The following is a 15,084-nucleotide window of genomic DNA, read 5'->3' as shown; positions in this document are numbered from 1 at the left end:
TAACAACAATGTGAAAGATGTTCGAAAATTCTCAAAAATGCGGAGACGTTCTCGAAAGTTTCTGGAAACTTACACGAGAATTTAAAGCAAGTTTCCATTCAGAAAGATTTTTCAGAAATTACCAAAAAAGTATTAGTTATTAATAATATTATATATCACACATAATTAGACAGGCAGAAAGAATATTAAGGTGTTTTCATTGTATGCTAAATTTAAATTTCTGAGTTACACTAAACTCTCGCGTTTTGTACACATATTTAATTACACAAACGGGTCTACCCCGATCATTTTTATTAACTAATTTCGGGTAGTTTAGTGGTGTTTTATTAATATCTCCGTTGACATTTGTTGGGACGTTAGTCTTTCCGTGACCACAGCTGGTGCAACTCAGCTGAAACGTCGGCATTAAAGGTAAAAACAATTAAATTATATCGCGGTATTCGCGGTAGACCCGTTTGTGTAATTAAATTTCTGAGTTGCCAAATTTCTATAGAAAATGTTTTTCTATAGAAACTTCGCCTTGGTTTGCATTAAACTAAAACAATGAACTTTTCATGCCATATTAAATTTATTTCAAAAGTCAAAGTACATTGTAACTTTATGAATTATCTCTTATAATCGAAATAATTACCCAACTGTCTAACTCTCATTCAATTTGAACATTATTTCCCGTTTTTCGATGGCTAAAATAGAAAATTTTAATTGAAATTATTATATAAATAAAAAAAAAACTTTCAATGACTTAAAATGAATGTACTTATTGCAACTTAACCGGTGACATAATACCTATGCTTGTATCCAATTTAACATCACATCCCTTTTTCAGGATCTGATTTCTATGACTAAATTTTCATCATTCAAAACTAGAAATGTTTTATCGCAATGCAATGAACGAATTATTTTTTGTCTGGTTTTACCAGCGAGGCCACGCTTGTGTTCGCCTTTTGTAAATTTCTGGGGTACCTAAAAAGATAGCAGGTTTATTACAAACATTTCAATTTAATAGGAAGTAGAGATATCTGCGGGTAGAATTTGATTTGATTACAGGATTTATTTTCTAAAATAAAAGCACAAAGTAGGAAAGATCATTACCAGACATAGGAATCCGTGGGGAAAATTTTCTTGACAGGTAGGGACTTCCTATATAGATAAACTCAATTATCGACGCTCGTTTATACTAGTGATCACTCAATGGTTTGCTTGTAAAAATATGTTTTTATTAAAAGTGTAAAAATGCAATAAAATAATAACTCAATTCGCTTTGATTGATAATCAATCAATAAAGAGGTTGAGATAATATTGACTATTTCATAGTGCAATAAGTATTACGCCCTACCTTTATATAACCTAGCGATTATTTAAAATATGCTATGTGTGAATTTTATACTTGTCTTCAAAACAATAGTTACAAAAAACACACAATGTTGGGGGCGATCACTAGTATATAGAACGAGCATCGATAATTGAGTTTATCGATATAGGAAGTCCCTACCTATCAAGAAAATTTGCCCCACGGATTCCTATGTCTGATCATTACAAACGTCAACCGTTCATTGAAATTTGGCAATTATGGTCACACTCTGGTGCAAAACTATTTTAGATTGGTACGTTTTCAAGACGTATTGACGTTGTCGTGCCAGTAAAAGTAATTAGTACAGTCGAGTTCACAAACATCTTTATACAAAGACAACGTTCAACCAAAGACATAATATACCTAAGTCTGTATAAGATGAATAAAGTCTATGGAAAAACGTGCCTCCGAAATCAAGAAAAAGTCATTATCGGATAGATGGCGTCATCATCATCACCTTTGGTCTATGCTCGGCCAAGCTCGGCTAGATGGCGTTGAGTTGATGACACCGTTTGATATTTAATTATTTTAACACACATCAGTGAAAGAACATGAGTCAAAATCATATAAAAATAATAAATGATAATAAAAAATAATTAAATTAATTTTTTTTAATATTTTTATACTTTTTAATTTTTAGTTTTAATCGTGTGTCGATAGATGGCAGTAAATTGATATTTTTATACTTTTTAATTTTTAGTTTTAATCGTGTGTCGATAGATGGCAGTAAATTTACTGTGACCACAAAATTCACTACACACGTGAGATGAACTTAGATGAACATAACGGAATACCTGTCAGATCTGTTCATAGTATCTACGGCGACACTGACACATTAGCATTACACATAATTATGGTTTCCTAAGTCGAAAGCTACACGTGGCATTAGATACCTATCTATAAATATAGCAGCTTTTAGAAGTGTCGTGGTAACAAAGCTACTAATTAATTTTGCTTGATGTACCTTCGTATTTATAAGCAGAACAGAATAAGTTTGGCACGACTTTCAAGACATTTTATCGTTAGATTATTAAGAAAATTAGTAGCAACTAAAGTACACATAGGACTTTTTTGGGCTTCATTTCATATTCCACGTGTATTTATCGTGGTGTGTGGTTACATACATAAGCTCATAAGCTCAGACGATCATTTGATTTCGTTAGTCAAAAGCCACACGAGACACAAGACAATAGTATAAAACAAAGTCGCTTCCCGCTGTCATTCTGTCTGTATATATGCTTAGATCTTTAAAACTACGCAACGGATTTTGATGCGGTTTTTGTTCATAGATAGTGATTCAAGAGAAAGGTTTATGTATAATTTGTTAACACGTGCAAAGCCGGGGCGGATCGCTAGTTATCTATGAATGCAGAAGCTTTTATAGAAGTGTCAAATTACCACGCATATGTTAATAATAAATGTTCCTCGACGGAACATGATAACTTAATTGTTGATTAAAATAAGAGCGGGCTAATGAAACTGCTAATGGCAGGAATCCCAGATTTTACCTAACTGGGGACCTATTTGACCCGAGAATGTGACGAAGTTGACAGTGGGTTTAGTTTTGTGATACGTGAACCTTTACTCGGCCGAAATGTCAAAAATTGCTAGAGTTAGACCAAGGTAAGTCTGCGGCGATTTTGTTAGCCCAGGCTGTGCAAATGTTATTTGAAACGTCAAACTTCTATGAAATGATGACGCATGAATAGGTAACACTTTCATAGCCTGGGCTAACAACATCGCTGCAGACTTATCTTGGTCTAACTCTAGACAACCTGCTCAGTTATCAAATTTAAGAGTTCCTCCGTTACATATCCCTCACAAAACTAGTCATATTGTAGCCACACCACAATCTATCACTTTGTCAACTTAAATGGCCCTATTTCCTATGCATATAGGATATGTAAACGAGCTGGTCCCTATTTTATAAAACTACAATGTTTACCCTACAATTCCTGGAAATACTTAGCAAAAGTCAGTGATATCTTTAAGCGTGTAATAGATCTGTGTTATTTTCATAGAAATTTGACGTTTATTATCATACTTTGTCATTGCAAAGTCTGTGCCAAGTCAATTTGGTGACTTTACATACCTTAATAGTAGTTATTAGACGGAGTCCGCTAGATAGAAAAAGTTCCTAATATAGGTGTAGGTATGGTAGGTATTGTGTACCTCAAAAGAGAATATGACATCAAATCAAAGTAAACGTCAATAAATGCAACTGGCCTAATTTTTATATTTTTTGTAAATGCATTTTCATTACTGTTTGCTAAAATCATGTATAAATAATCTCAAGTACTTAGGTAAAACAATCGTGACCTTATTTATAACTAGTTTCTGCCCTTGGCTTCATCTGCCAGGGATGATGATTACTTAATAAAAACCTTTTATCCTTCCTCGGGCCTGAAACGATCTCCATACCAAATCTCATTCAAATCGGATCAGTGGTTTATGAGTGAATAGGTACAGACGGAGTTAATATCGCATTTAAATTATTTGTTGGGATTATAATTTTAGTAGGATTTTTTGTTTTATAAATTGTCCTTGACTTGAATAAAAAAAAAAGATAAAGATACTTACGTGATTTTTTACATGCGAAAAGGATCATCTTCATTAGTCACGAGTCGTGAAATACAATTAAGAGAGCATACATTTTGCAAAAAATATTTGTATATTCCCATTCGTTTTCCTTTCCTCGTATTCGAAAACAAAAGTAGAGAAGGTACTTAGTCAGTATAAACAAGTAGAGTGTGAGCATAAGTCCCTGGTCATTAACAATCTAATAATTGTACGCAAGTACCTAAAATCACCTAAAATAGATGATTTTCTGTAGCTACAGTGGTATTACTAAAAGAAATTAATAAAAAAAATTCTGTAGCTTAAATTCTATCGATCGATCACTATTGGAATAATAGAAAATTGTCTCAAAATAGACCCAAGGGAAAGAAGAAATAGTAGACTGTGTCACAAGAGAGGAAAATGACATATTTACGGCGAGAGCATACGTTGAATCTTAAACGACCCGAAGGATTCTATAATAATTAATAGAATCCCGAGAGTACGTAGCGATGTGTTGTTTACCTCTATCTTCATGTATTATTTGTGTTTCCATGTACATTTGTTCTGAGGTTGTACAATAAAGGGGATTTGTATTGTATTGTAGAAGGGCGTTTTTTTTTGTTGTCCCCTACACTTTTTGTTTCAAATTTGGGATTTTTTATGTTATTTCTACTCAGAATCACGAGCTCTTTCTATCCTAATAGGAGAAAAAAAGTGTCCTAAGGTTTTTATTTCCATTAGGTACGTCACCATTTTTCATAGACTTTGTATGGCGGTCGCGGAATGGAAAGATCGAAAAATGTATGGAAATTTTGGGACACTTTTTTTCTCCTATTAGGATAGAAAGAGCTCGTGATTCTGAGTAGAAATAACATAAAAAATCCCAAATTTTAAAAAAAGGGTAGGGGACAACAAAATAAAAACGCCAAGGAACCTGAGCGTAGTGAGGGATTCAAGTATGTTACGCCCAAGGTGTTTGACTATAATATGTTTGTTCAGGTATATATGGACAGCGCAGGAGACGCGGAGGGCAACTTCACGGTCATAGGGCTGGTGGAAGATGAGACGGCCCCGGGGGGGTGGAGAGCTGCGCCGGTAGCTACCTTCCGGTACGCCAACTCTTCAGACATGCTTCCGGTCAGTATATTTTCATTTTTGTTCAGTTCAATATCTAGGTATAATTGTTAAAAAAAGAAAAGTCTATAATACAGTTTAATACAATTTTATTGATAAACATGTTTACATGACTTTACAGCTAAACCAATGCGTCACGAAACTTAGACTAACAGCAATAATACTTATAACAACAACAATCATCTCTGGTACATTCCCAGATATGTGGAAACTTGCTCATGTTATTCCTCTTCCTAAAACTTCTAATCCCACATCTTTTTCCCAATATCGGCCCATCTCCATTCTCCCAGTTATGTCGAAAATCATAGAACACTTTGTTAATCGTCGTCTCCTTTCACACCTCCACAAGTATGATTTGTTGAATCGGTTTCAGTCAGGTTTCCGCCCCGGGCATAGCACTGTCTCAGCTTTGGTAAAGGTCACTGATGACATTCGTTTTAACATTGAAAATAAAAAGCTCACGGTCCTCGTACTTTTAGACTTTAGTAGTGCCTTTAATACGGTTGATTTTGATATTCTCCTTCATATCCTTCGTACGTTTAATGTTTCACATGCAGCTTTGTATTGGTTCCGTAGCTACCTCTTTGGGAGACGCCAGTGTGTCAAGGTTGACGACAAGGTCTCCGAATGGTGTGACCTTTCTGCTGGTGTCCCCCAAGGAGGGATACTATCTCCTCTCCTTTTCTCAATCTTCATTAATGGCATTACTGAGTCTTTAAATTGTAGCTTCCACCTTTACGCGGATGATTTGCAGATTTACGCGGCGGCTAGCATCGATGATCTCCCATCTTTAGTTGATAAAATCAATGGCGACCTTGAGTCAATTCGTTGCTGGGCGAGTAATTTTGGTCTAAAAGTTAATGCAAAGAAATCGCAAGCGATTGTCATTGGTGGTCCCTACTTTGTGTCCAAATTGTCGGAGATAGTGGTACCCAAAGTGCTTTTTGACGGAACAATTATCCCTTTTTCTTCGACAGTTAAGAACCTGGGCATCATTTTTGATCAAACGTTGTCCTGGTCAGCTCATGTTTCTGACATTAGCAATAAACTGTTTGCATCTCTTCACTCATTGAAACGTCTTCAAAATTTCCTTCCTCTTCAAACTAAAATAACTCTTGCTTGTTCACTTTTACTTCCTTTGTTAGACTACGCTGATTCTGCTTTTTTGGACCTTAATGAGGAGCTTCTAGACAAACTCGAGCGTTTGCAAAACATTTGTATTCGATACATTTTCGGTCTACGTAAGTTTGATCATGTATCCCAGTTCCGATCGCAGCTTGGCTGGCTTCCGATTCGTCGTCGAAGAGATGTGCATGTCCTGTCATTGCTTTTCAATGTACTATTTAATCCTGCTTCGCCACCTTACCTTTCCGAAAGATTTAGTTTCTTAGCTGCTGGTAGTGGTCACCGTCTTCGATCAAGCGCCAACCTTTCACTCGCAGTTCCACCCAATATGACGCGCACATACAAAAAATCCTTTACTGTCCACGCCGTAAAGCTATGGAACGAGATACCGGTGTCCGTGAGGCAATCCCAATCTGTAGCATCACTCAAGGAGAGGCTTAAAAAATTGTGGCTTTCCGATACATAAGTAGTTCGGTTTTCCTCGATTAGTACTTCTTTAGTTTCCTTTACTTTTCTGGTTCGAGCTCATATCTATTTGTTTTATGATATATATTGAGTATTTATTTATTTATTTAATTTAGGTTATATTTATATATGTACGCTTTATTTTTATTTATTTAAGTATTTCTATTTATGTTTATGTATATTATTTGTAACAATGTGTATTCAAAACTTGCATTTCATTAACTTTAGTGATTGTACACTATTGTGTTGTTTGTCATTCATCGTTACTTCTGTTTTGTTTTATTCGTTTCCTCAAAGGTTAACTGGAAGAGATCCCATACAGGGATAAGTTCGCCTTTGTTGTATTTAATTTACTCTGTAACTATGTTTCTCGTGTTTTTATTTCTATGTGCAATAAAGTATATACATACATACATACATAACAATTATAACAACAATAACAGCACATTACACTAGTGTAGACAAATTACATTGGAACAGTTGAGCACCTAGCATCCATCGCCTCACAGAATCTCAAGCATTCAGTTTACACTTCCGTCCATCTCCACGCAAATAGGTCGCACTCAGGTGTCAGTGCCAGGAGCGCATTGAGCAGTGAAAGGGCACGGGGAAGCGGCGAGTTTCTGCGCGATACGGTGCGCGCCGGCGGTACGGCCAATAGGTCGCGTTGTCGCGGTCTCAGGGCCATTCTCGGGACATCCGGAACAAACAGACGCACGAGACCAGAGACAACTTCGGGACAGTCCGACTCACCACGCAAGGCTCGGCATGGCGTGACTAGGAGTTGGTAATTCCGCCTGACCTCCAAGGAATTGTACCCGAGGGATCCGAGAAGATACTTTGTCGGGTACAGATAAGGATAGAATCCGAATATTTTTTTATAAAGGAACCTTAAAACGCTTTCTGAACCTTCTCAAGTAGTAAAGCATACGTCGATTCGTAGGGGTTCCATATAATCGACGAAGTCTCCAGCTTACTCCTTACTAAGCCATTGTAAACCATTTTTATGGCCCCCGGGTCATGAAAATCGCGAAGGTTTCGGATAACAAAGCCCAGCCTTTGAAAGGAACTCTTATATAAAAATATGTTCGTGGAAAGTTAGCCGCGCATCGAACACTACGCCCAGATCCTTGACAGAAAAGACACGATTTATCGGCTCTGATCCCAGTATATAATGCTCATATATAGGGGAACGAGAGCGACCAAAAGTACACACACAACATTTGACTGGGTTAAAATGAAGTTTGTTCTGAATACTCCACCGAAACACCAAGTCGATGTCCTCTTGTAATGTCTCACAATCAGTTCTTTGCTCTATTCTGTATACCAGCTTCAGATCATCAGCATCAGCATACAAGAGACATTGAGCCGCCCGAAGAACCGATTTGAGATCGTTAATCATGATGCCGAAAAGCAAGGGCCCCAAGATGGAGCCTTGACTGACGCCAGACCGGGTGTGGTAAGGAGTCGAGACAAAACAACCATTTCGGACGAATTGCTGCCGATCGCGCAGATAGTTGGCAAAAAAGGTTAGTAACTATAGTATGGGGTTCTTCAAAAAAGGAGTATATAGGTTTTTAAAACCTCTGGAGTTGCAGGTGTCCATAGTCTACGGTGACTGCTTACCATCAGGCGGCCCGTATGCTTGTTTGCCACCGATGTGGTATAAAAACAAGAAACTAACAGTTCTATTCGAACTTTAAGATACGTCAAATATAAGATATCGAAACGATATGGATTAGATATGTCAGTGTCAAACAAGTGTCAAAAGTGACGTTTCTTCAAACAAAAACGCGGCTTTTGACTTGTTTGACACTGACATATCCAATCCATATCGACGATACAAAATTTAATTGAGTAATATATAAGTGGGAATATAAAAATGCCTACAGTATTATAGACACTATATGTTATCTACCTAGGGTGACTGTTATAGTTATAGGGCACTACATAGTAATTGGCCTTTCCTAACAAATCAGTAAGAAACAAGCCAAAAGAAGTCTTATTGTTAAGAGTGGCCAATTACTATGTAGTGGCCAATCTAATACCTTTATACCTTTAAACGAGCAATGCTTGTATATTTATTTATATATAGGCATATTTCGGGGAACTCGGAAACGGCTCTAACGATTTCGATTAAATTTGCTATATGGGGGTTTGGGGGGCGAAAAATCGATCTAGCTAAGTCTGCTGTAAGTAAGTAGCTCTGGGAAAACGCGCATTTTTGAGTTTTTATGTTTTCCGAGCAAAGCTCGGTCTCCCAGATATGAGCTATTATAGCAGTTACCCTCAACCTATCTCAGTTACAGTTCTTCTACGCGTTAGAATACTTTTTTATTCCTTTGGTTGGGAATGTACTCGTACCAACCTATCTTATGTGTACACATCGGTAACTCATGGCATTTAGGTAGCACTTAAAAGATTAGTTTAATTAATTCCTTTTTTTAGTGGTTTCTTTTTCTCGACTCGTATAGGAAGAAGATTGTCACATCACTAGTCTGTTAGAAACTGTCAAGTGCTACCTAAGTGCCACGAGTTACCGATGTGTGCTCATCACTAATCTTTTAAATGCTTCCTAAACGCCACGAGTTACCGATGTATACTTATTATGTGTTATCAGTGCGTCGACATAGCGGTCTCCCGGTGTCTGTGTGTACGAGTAAGTGTAAGGCCCTACTGCGAAAAATCAATATCAACATTTTTGTATCTACCTCACTATCGCGTAAGTGCTCATTTAGACGGGGCGCATGCGAGTTTCATTACATTGCGTTATTTGATCGGTCGGCTGAATTGATGTAACCTCAATGGTCCGCAATGTAACTAAAATCGTATACGAGTTCTCACGCCGTCTAAATGAGCCCTTATAATATATGCAAGAGTTAGAGAGACCGATAACGAAATTGCTATTTAATATTTCGCGGCAGGTCCCCCGGTTAGTGGTTACATCAATATGTGAAGTTAGAATAGGCCTCAGGTTTGTAAAGTGATCGTTTGCCTACGCTCAGTAAGCGTTCAGAACACGTTGGCAGTTCATTGACATCAACAACATCCTTGAAGTAGTAGTGTCTTTGTTCATAGGCATTACTTTTAATCCCTATAGGTATTAGGTAGGGTTCAAACGTGACTAAATTACGGGAGTACACTTTGTCTCAGCATTCCTGGGGTTAATACAACAATAAATACTCTATTTTGTACAGTCAGCAGCAGAAGTTGCTAAGCGGGCGAGGTGTTCAAAATGATCTTGACGCGACTTTATTGTTAAGGGAATAAGAGCGCGTCAAGGTAATTGTGAACACCTCGCCCGCTTAGCAACTTCTGCTGATGACTGTACCAACAATTATTAGGTATCTAAAATCCAATCCATTAGAAGGTAAATAGGTACTTATATAGAGTTTAGCCCTAGCCTCTGGACTAGCCTTAAATGTAAGTACATTTCTGAATAATACACTTAGCGTAACCATCGGAATAGTATTTATTCACGGAAAACAACATTGTTTACGATTGTTGAGGAGAAGGTAGCTTATAAAAGAGGGTTTCAAGTAATCCAACCATTGCACATTTAGGTAATAACGCGTAAGTAAGCTCCATAGTTATTACATACATACATACATGTAATCACGCCTCTTTCCCGGAGGGGAAGGCAAAGACCACGGATTTCCATTTGCTACGATCCTGACATACCTCTTTCGCTTCCGTTACTGTCATAACATTCCTCATACACGCTCGCCGGTTAAGGGTGCTCTTGAACTGGCCTTTCTTCAGGATTTCTCCGATAAGATCACAATGATATTATATAACCATAGATAGGTTATCCTCTTACTTGAGGAGCACAAAAAATTCTGCCATATTTATTTCTGTGCCTACGAAGAAATCTGTTATTTTTGATTTATTTTCTCATTCCATCCATCTTTGTCATTCTCGTTGTTAAACATAAAGATCGTCTTTTTCTCTTTCGTTGTGCCAGAGCTCGTTAGCACGTGCACATTTCTCGCTTGTCCAGCCGCGACTAAAGGCAACTTGTCCAATTTGTCACAAGTTACGCGCTTCAATTTTGGAATGCCTATAACCTATCTTGAGTTATAAATCATTGTAAGATCAGAGAAAGTCCGCCGAGGTCTAGCCCTTCCAACTCCCCTTTCTACTTCTCCCTTATACACTCTCTTATAGTTATAGTTATTGTACTCAATAAAGTGACTTTGATATTTGTTTATTAATAAACAAACCGATACATCATACCTATTCGTTTATTGATGTATCACAAAGCCTTATAGAAAATCACAATATAATCGGTCGTTCGGTTTCGGAGGTAATTGGAATCATTCATTTTGTAATATGGAATGTGGCTTTTGATGACAAAGCTGGCCTTTAATTGATTTTAACTATATTTACCTAAACCAACGCTAAATTATTTTGTAGGGAAACCAAAACCAACATTTGACATGACATCTGACACAATGATTGTATTGTTTAAGAATAATAAATAAAGAATAAAGAATTTATAAACAAATTTAAGCATTGTAAAATTGTAGGCGGTTTTCTAATTTCGCGGCAGTCTGAACATTCGAAGATTTAAGTACTTTAACTTTCTTTAAAAAACTTCCCTCGTTAGCCAACTCAGTCCGAACAAACAGCATTAAACAAATTGATTACTAAACAGATCACTCAGTTCAGTTTATAAGTTTTGTACATATTTTGCATACCATTTATTGTTAAACATGAAATCTACCACCTATGGCATGAACTTGAACACCGATGTACCTAGTAATGTTTATCGCATATAAAAAATTCATGTTCTTATTCCCTTCAGTGTAGAGTTGTATTCTCGAGAACGTTCTCGGTTCACTATTGGAAATATTATCGAGCGAGAACGTTTCCCATGCAAAATGTACACTTTTCTCGAGAACGACAGAACCCTATAGTCCGACTTTTAGTTGCATAATGCACCATTACTCGATGTACGGTCAAAATGACGACTGTTATACTACTTTTATACTACTTCGAGTCGTATAGCTAATTGATATACGACTGAATTGTTTGTTGGGTACTGCAGCTTTTTTCTCACCACACCAATTTTGGTGTCTAGCCATAGTAGTTGCCGCGCACCGCTACGGAACGGACGCCTGCTCGCGCTTGCGCCACCTAGCGGTCATATCTGTCGTACCAGACGCGTTTTGTTAGTGAGTGAATCTTCTGAACCTAGTACTATTATTTATTCTGTGCTGCTAATGTGAAGCCGCCTAAGATATCAAAGAACGCTATTGTGGTCACTCTGCCCTTCGGCTTACTCGTGTCGTGCTGGGCGCCTGTGACTGAAACGCAGGTCTGTCTAAGGACGCTCTAAGATAAATAATATTCACGCTGATACCTTGAGATGCCTTCAGATGAATACTAAGGAGATTTAGAGCTAGGTTGCTTAAGTCGCAGGTTACACAACGCTTAGATTTACCACTCTCATACGGTTAAGGAACTTTCCTTATTTAATTAGGATTTATTTAGGCGCTTTTAAGTATACATCCGGCTTAGTAAAGTGCGGGTCGGACTAGCGCCCCAAGAGTTCTGTAATTTATTTTTCAAATATTGTTTTGCATTCATATCGTTGAGTTGTTTAAGTATGAGTGCGTAGTAATATTAGAGAACATTTTGCATTTGTGCGTAGTTTTTTACTTATGTGTGTTATGTAACTATCTCGTCCCGCTAAAAACGGGAATATTTTTTTTAATAAGGAATGATGAAGTGATGAGTAGGTACTTTAGTTACGATCAAGCTGTCTACCTATTACGATTGATATACCTACAGCCCACTGACAGACATACAGACGAACATCGGAGGCTTAAGGATGACTTCTGCGAGACCGAGCCGGGGCCGGGTCGGAGCTTTCGGAGCTTCGTTTTCTATGGAAAGCACCACGTGCTGATCAGCCGTCATAGAAAATGACATGTCGGACGCCTAGGCCTGGTCTAGCGTGAGTCATCCTGTACCCGAGGACCACGGAACACACGCTCGACCCTGACGTCGCCCGCCGGACATTTGTTTAAGGGTGGATCAACTATTTCTTGTTGTTAATTCTGTCCGGTCAGCCAAGAGACAATAGTAGCATAGTTTGTTATAGTTTGTAGCTTTCTAGTAGAGCCCGAAGGCTTATCCTATTGTCTATTGTTCAGTAAAACCGCACGTGCTACTTACCTGCAAAAAAGGGTCCTAATTATTCTACTTGGCACCTGAGCGCGGGCTAGTCCAACGCTCAAAAAACCAGTGTAGGTGCGCTCTCCGATAACGCGCCTTTGTTACGCATCTCGATGACACATTTTAGACTGGTTCTGTAGCGTTCGACTCGCCGGCACTCAGTAACCGAAGTACCGATTTTTTATGCAGGTGGTTGTGGCACGTGGCACGAGCGGTTTTACTTAACAATAGACAATAGGATTAGCCTTCGGGATCTATTAGAAAGCTACAAACTATAGAAGACATTGTACACCACCTTCTTCTGACACGCTTGGAAAGGACTTTTAGACGACCCTCAATGGAAAGGGTTTATGAGTATCACAAAAAAGCGTGTTTGGTGAATTTAAATGCCTAAAAATCAGGTTTTAAAAAGTGACCCAGGAGAACGTAACCATGGCAACGAGTAACAAGAAAAAGTTGATTCACCCTTAAACCAAAGTACTTCCAACGTATGACACTCGTAACCCTGAAAAATTTGCATTTATTACACATAATAAAATATTGTTGGTGGGGGCCATACAATGAATAAGTTCGCGCGTAAAGGATGATTGACTATTATTATATGTGATAGGATTACGTCGAGAGCGAAAGCTGGGTAACAATAATTAAAGGCCCCGTGGATTCAGGCTTTTCTGTCAGTCTCACTGAGCGTAAGCTGAGCGATATACGGCTGAGCGTGCCCGGGATGTATAAGTCTTATACTATAAGGTTTAAGAATTGTTATTTTAGTACGCATTAACAAAAAAAACCGGCCAAGTGCGAGCCGGACTCGCCCATGAAGGGTTCCGTATTTAGGCGATTTATGACGTATTAAAAAAAACTACTTGCTAGATCTCGTTCAAACCAATTTTCGGTGGAAGTTTACATGGTAATGTACATCATATATTTTTTTTAGTTTTATCATTCTCTTATTTTAGAAGTTAGGGGGGGGGGGGGGGACACACATTTTACCACTTTGGAAGTGTCTCTCGCGCAAACTATTCAGTTTAGAAAAAAATGATATTAGGAACCTCAATATCATTTTTGAAGACCTATCCATAGATACCCCACACGTATGGGTTTGATGAAAAAAAAAATTTTGAGTTTCAGTTCGAAGTATGGGGAACCCCAAAAATTAATTGTTTCTTTTCTATTTTTGTGTGAAAATCTTAATGCGGTTCACAGAATACATCTACTTACCAAGTTTCAACAGTATAGTTCTTATAGTTTCGGAGAAAAGTGGCTGTGACATACGGACGGACAGACAGACGGACAGACAGACAGACAGACATGACGAATCTATAAGGGTTCCGTTTTTTGCCATTTGGCTACGGAACCCTAAAAAGTAGGTAATTAATGAGTTCGATCAAAAATAAAATTGTGCATTTTAGAAGTAAGTTTCCTATATTTTAGCTTATGTGCAAAAACTGTTGCAAATTTATAAAGTGCGTTTTAGACCTAGGTACGTTCGTGATTTTTTTTATCGAGTTCAAGTCACGAAATCTGCTAGAATCGAAATTTACTAGAAAAAGGCTTCAGGATTACTATTCATATTTTTTGGCAATCGTATTGTGATCTAAAAAGGCGCTACAATTTTTCAAAAACTCTGTTGGCTGAACCTACTGCAGCTTAAGGACAAATTAATTTGACAATAGAAAGCTGGCAAACGCACGATAAGTTCATAAGCTTTTGCGCGTCACTTAGCTTGCATTGCACTTATCGGCCAAACCATGATATAAATTATAAATACCGCTAATATCAACTGGAACGAATACTACATAAGTATGGGACTTAAAAAAACTGTATAATATACCCGCGGGTATAACAAGTATTATCTAAGTTTGTTAGTATATTAGTAGTTAGGATTACTTTAAAAAAGCTTACCTAACAAACAAACGCCGATACATCCTTATCAACTTTCACATTTATGATAAGTAGTAGGATTTATTATCTGGTTGTCAAACTTTGTGAAAAATTGTTATTTGATAGCCGTTAGTACTTTTATACTAAAATAAATCAGGATATTAAAAGTTTCAACGAGTCTGCGTTCAAGAACAAGAATAAATATTTTTAGCTGAACAAATCTTTTTTGTCATATGTATTCATTATCACTATTCAATTAAGGAAAACATATTTGTGTTTGTCAAACAAACATGAATGTCAGAGAAAGACAAATGAGTTGTGTAGCTGTATTTACTTACTAGCTGTACCCGTGTGTTTTGCCCTTTTGAGGGTCAGTATCAAATAAA

At 37.5% G+C, this 15,084-nt stretch overlaps 1 protein-coding gene across 1 annotated transcript in view; it reads left to right on the top strand.

The window, feature by feature from the left end:
- LOC134650984 (guanylate cyclase 32E-like) overlaps positions 1-15,084 on the top strand; it is a 144,111-nt gene that overhangs the window by 66,618 nt on the left and 62,409 nt on the right. Inside the window, exon 10 of the mRNA XM_063505951.1 lies at positions 4,910-5,047. Within this exon, the coding sequence (XP_063362021.1) occupies positions 4,910-5,047 (138 nt within the window). The remainder of the gene's footprint in view (positions 1-4,909; positions 5,048-15,084) is intronic.

The sequence above is a fragment of the Cydia amplana genome, chromosome 9, assembly GCF_948474715.1.
Source record: "Cydia amplana chromosome 9, ilCydAmpl1.1, whole genome shotgun sequence".
NCBI lineage: Eukaryota > Metazoa > Arthropoda > Insecta > Lepidoptera > Tortricidae > Cydia > Cydia amplana.
The sequence above is the reverse complement of the archived record's forward strand: the minus strand, read 5'-3'. Positions and strand labels throughout refer to the sequence as shown.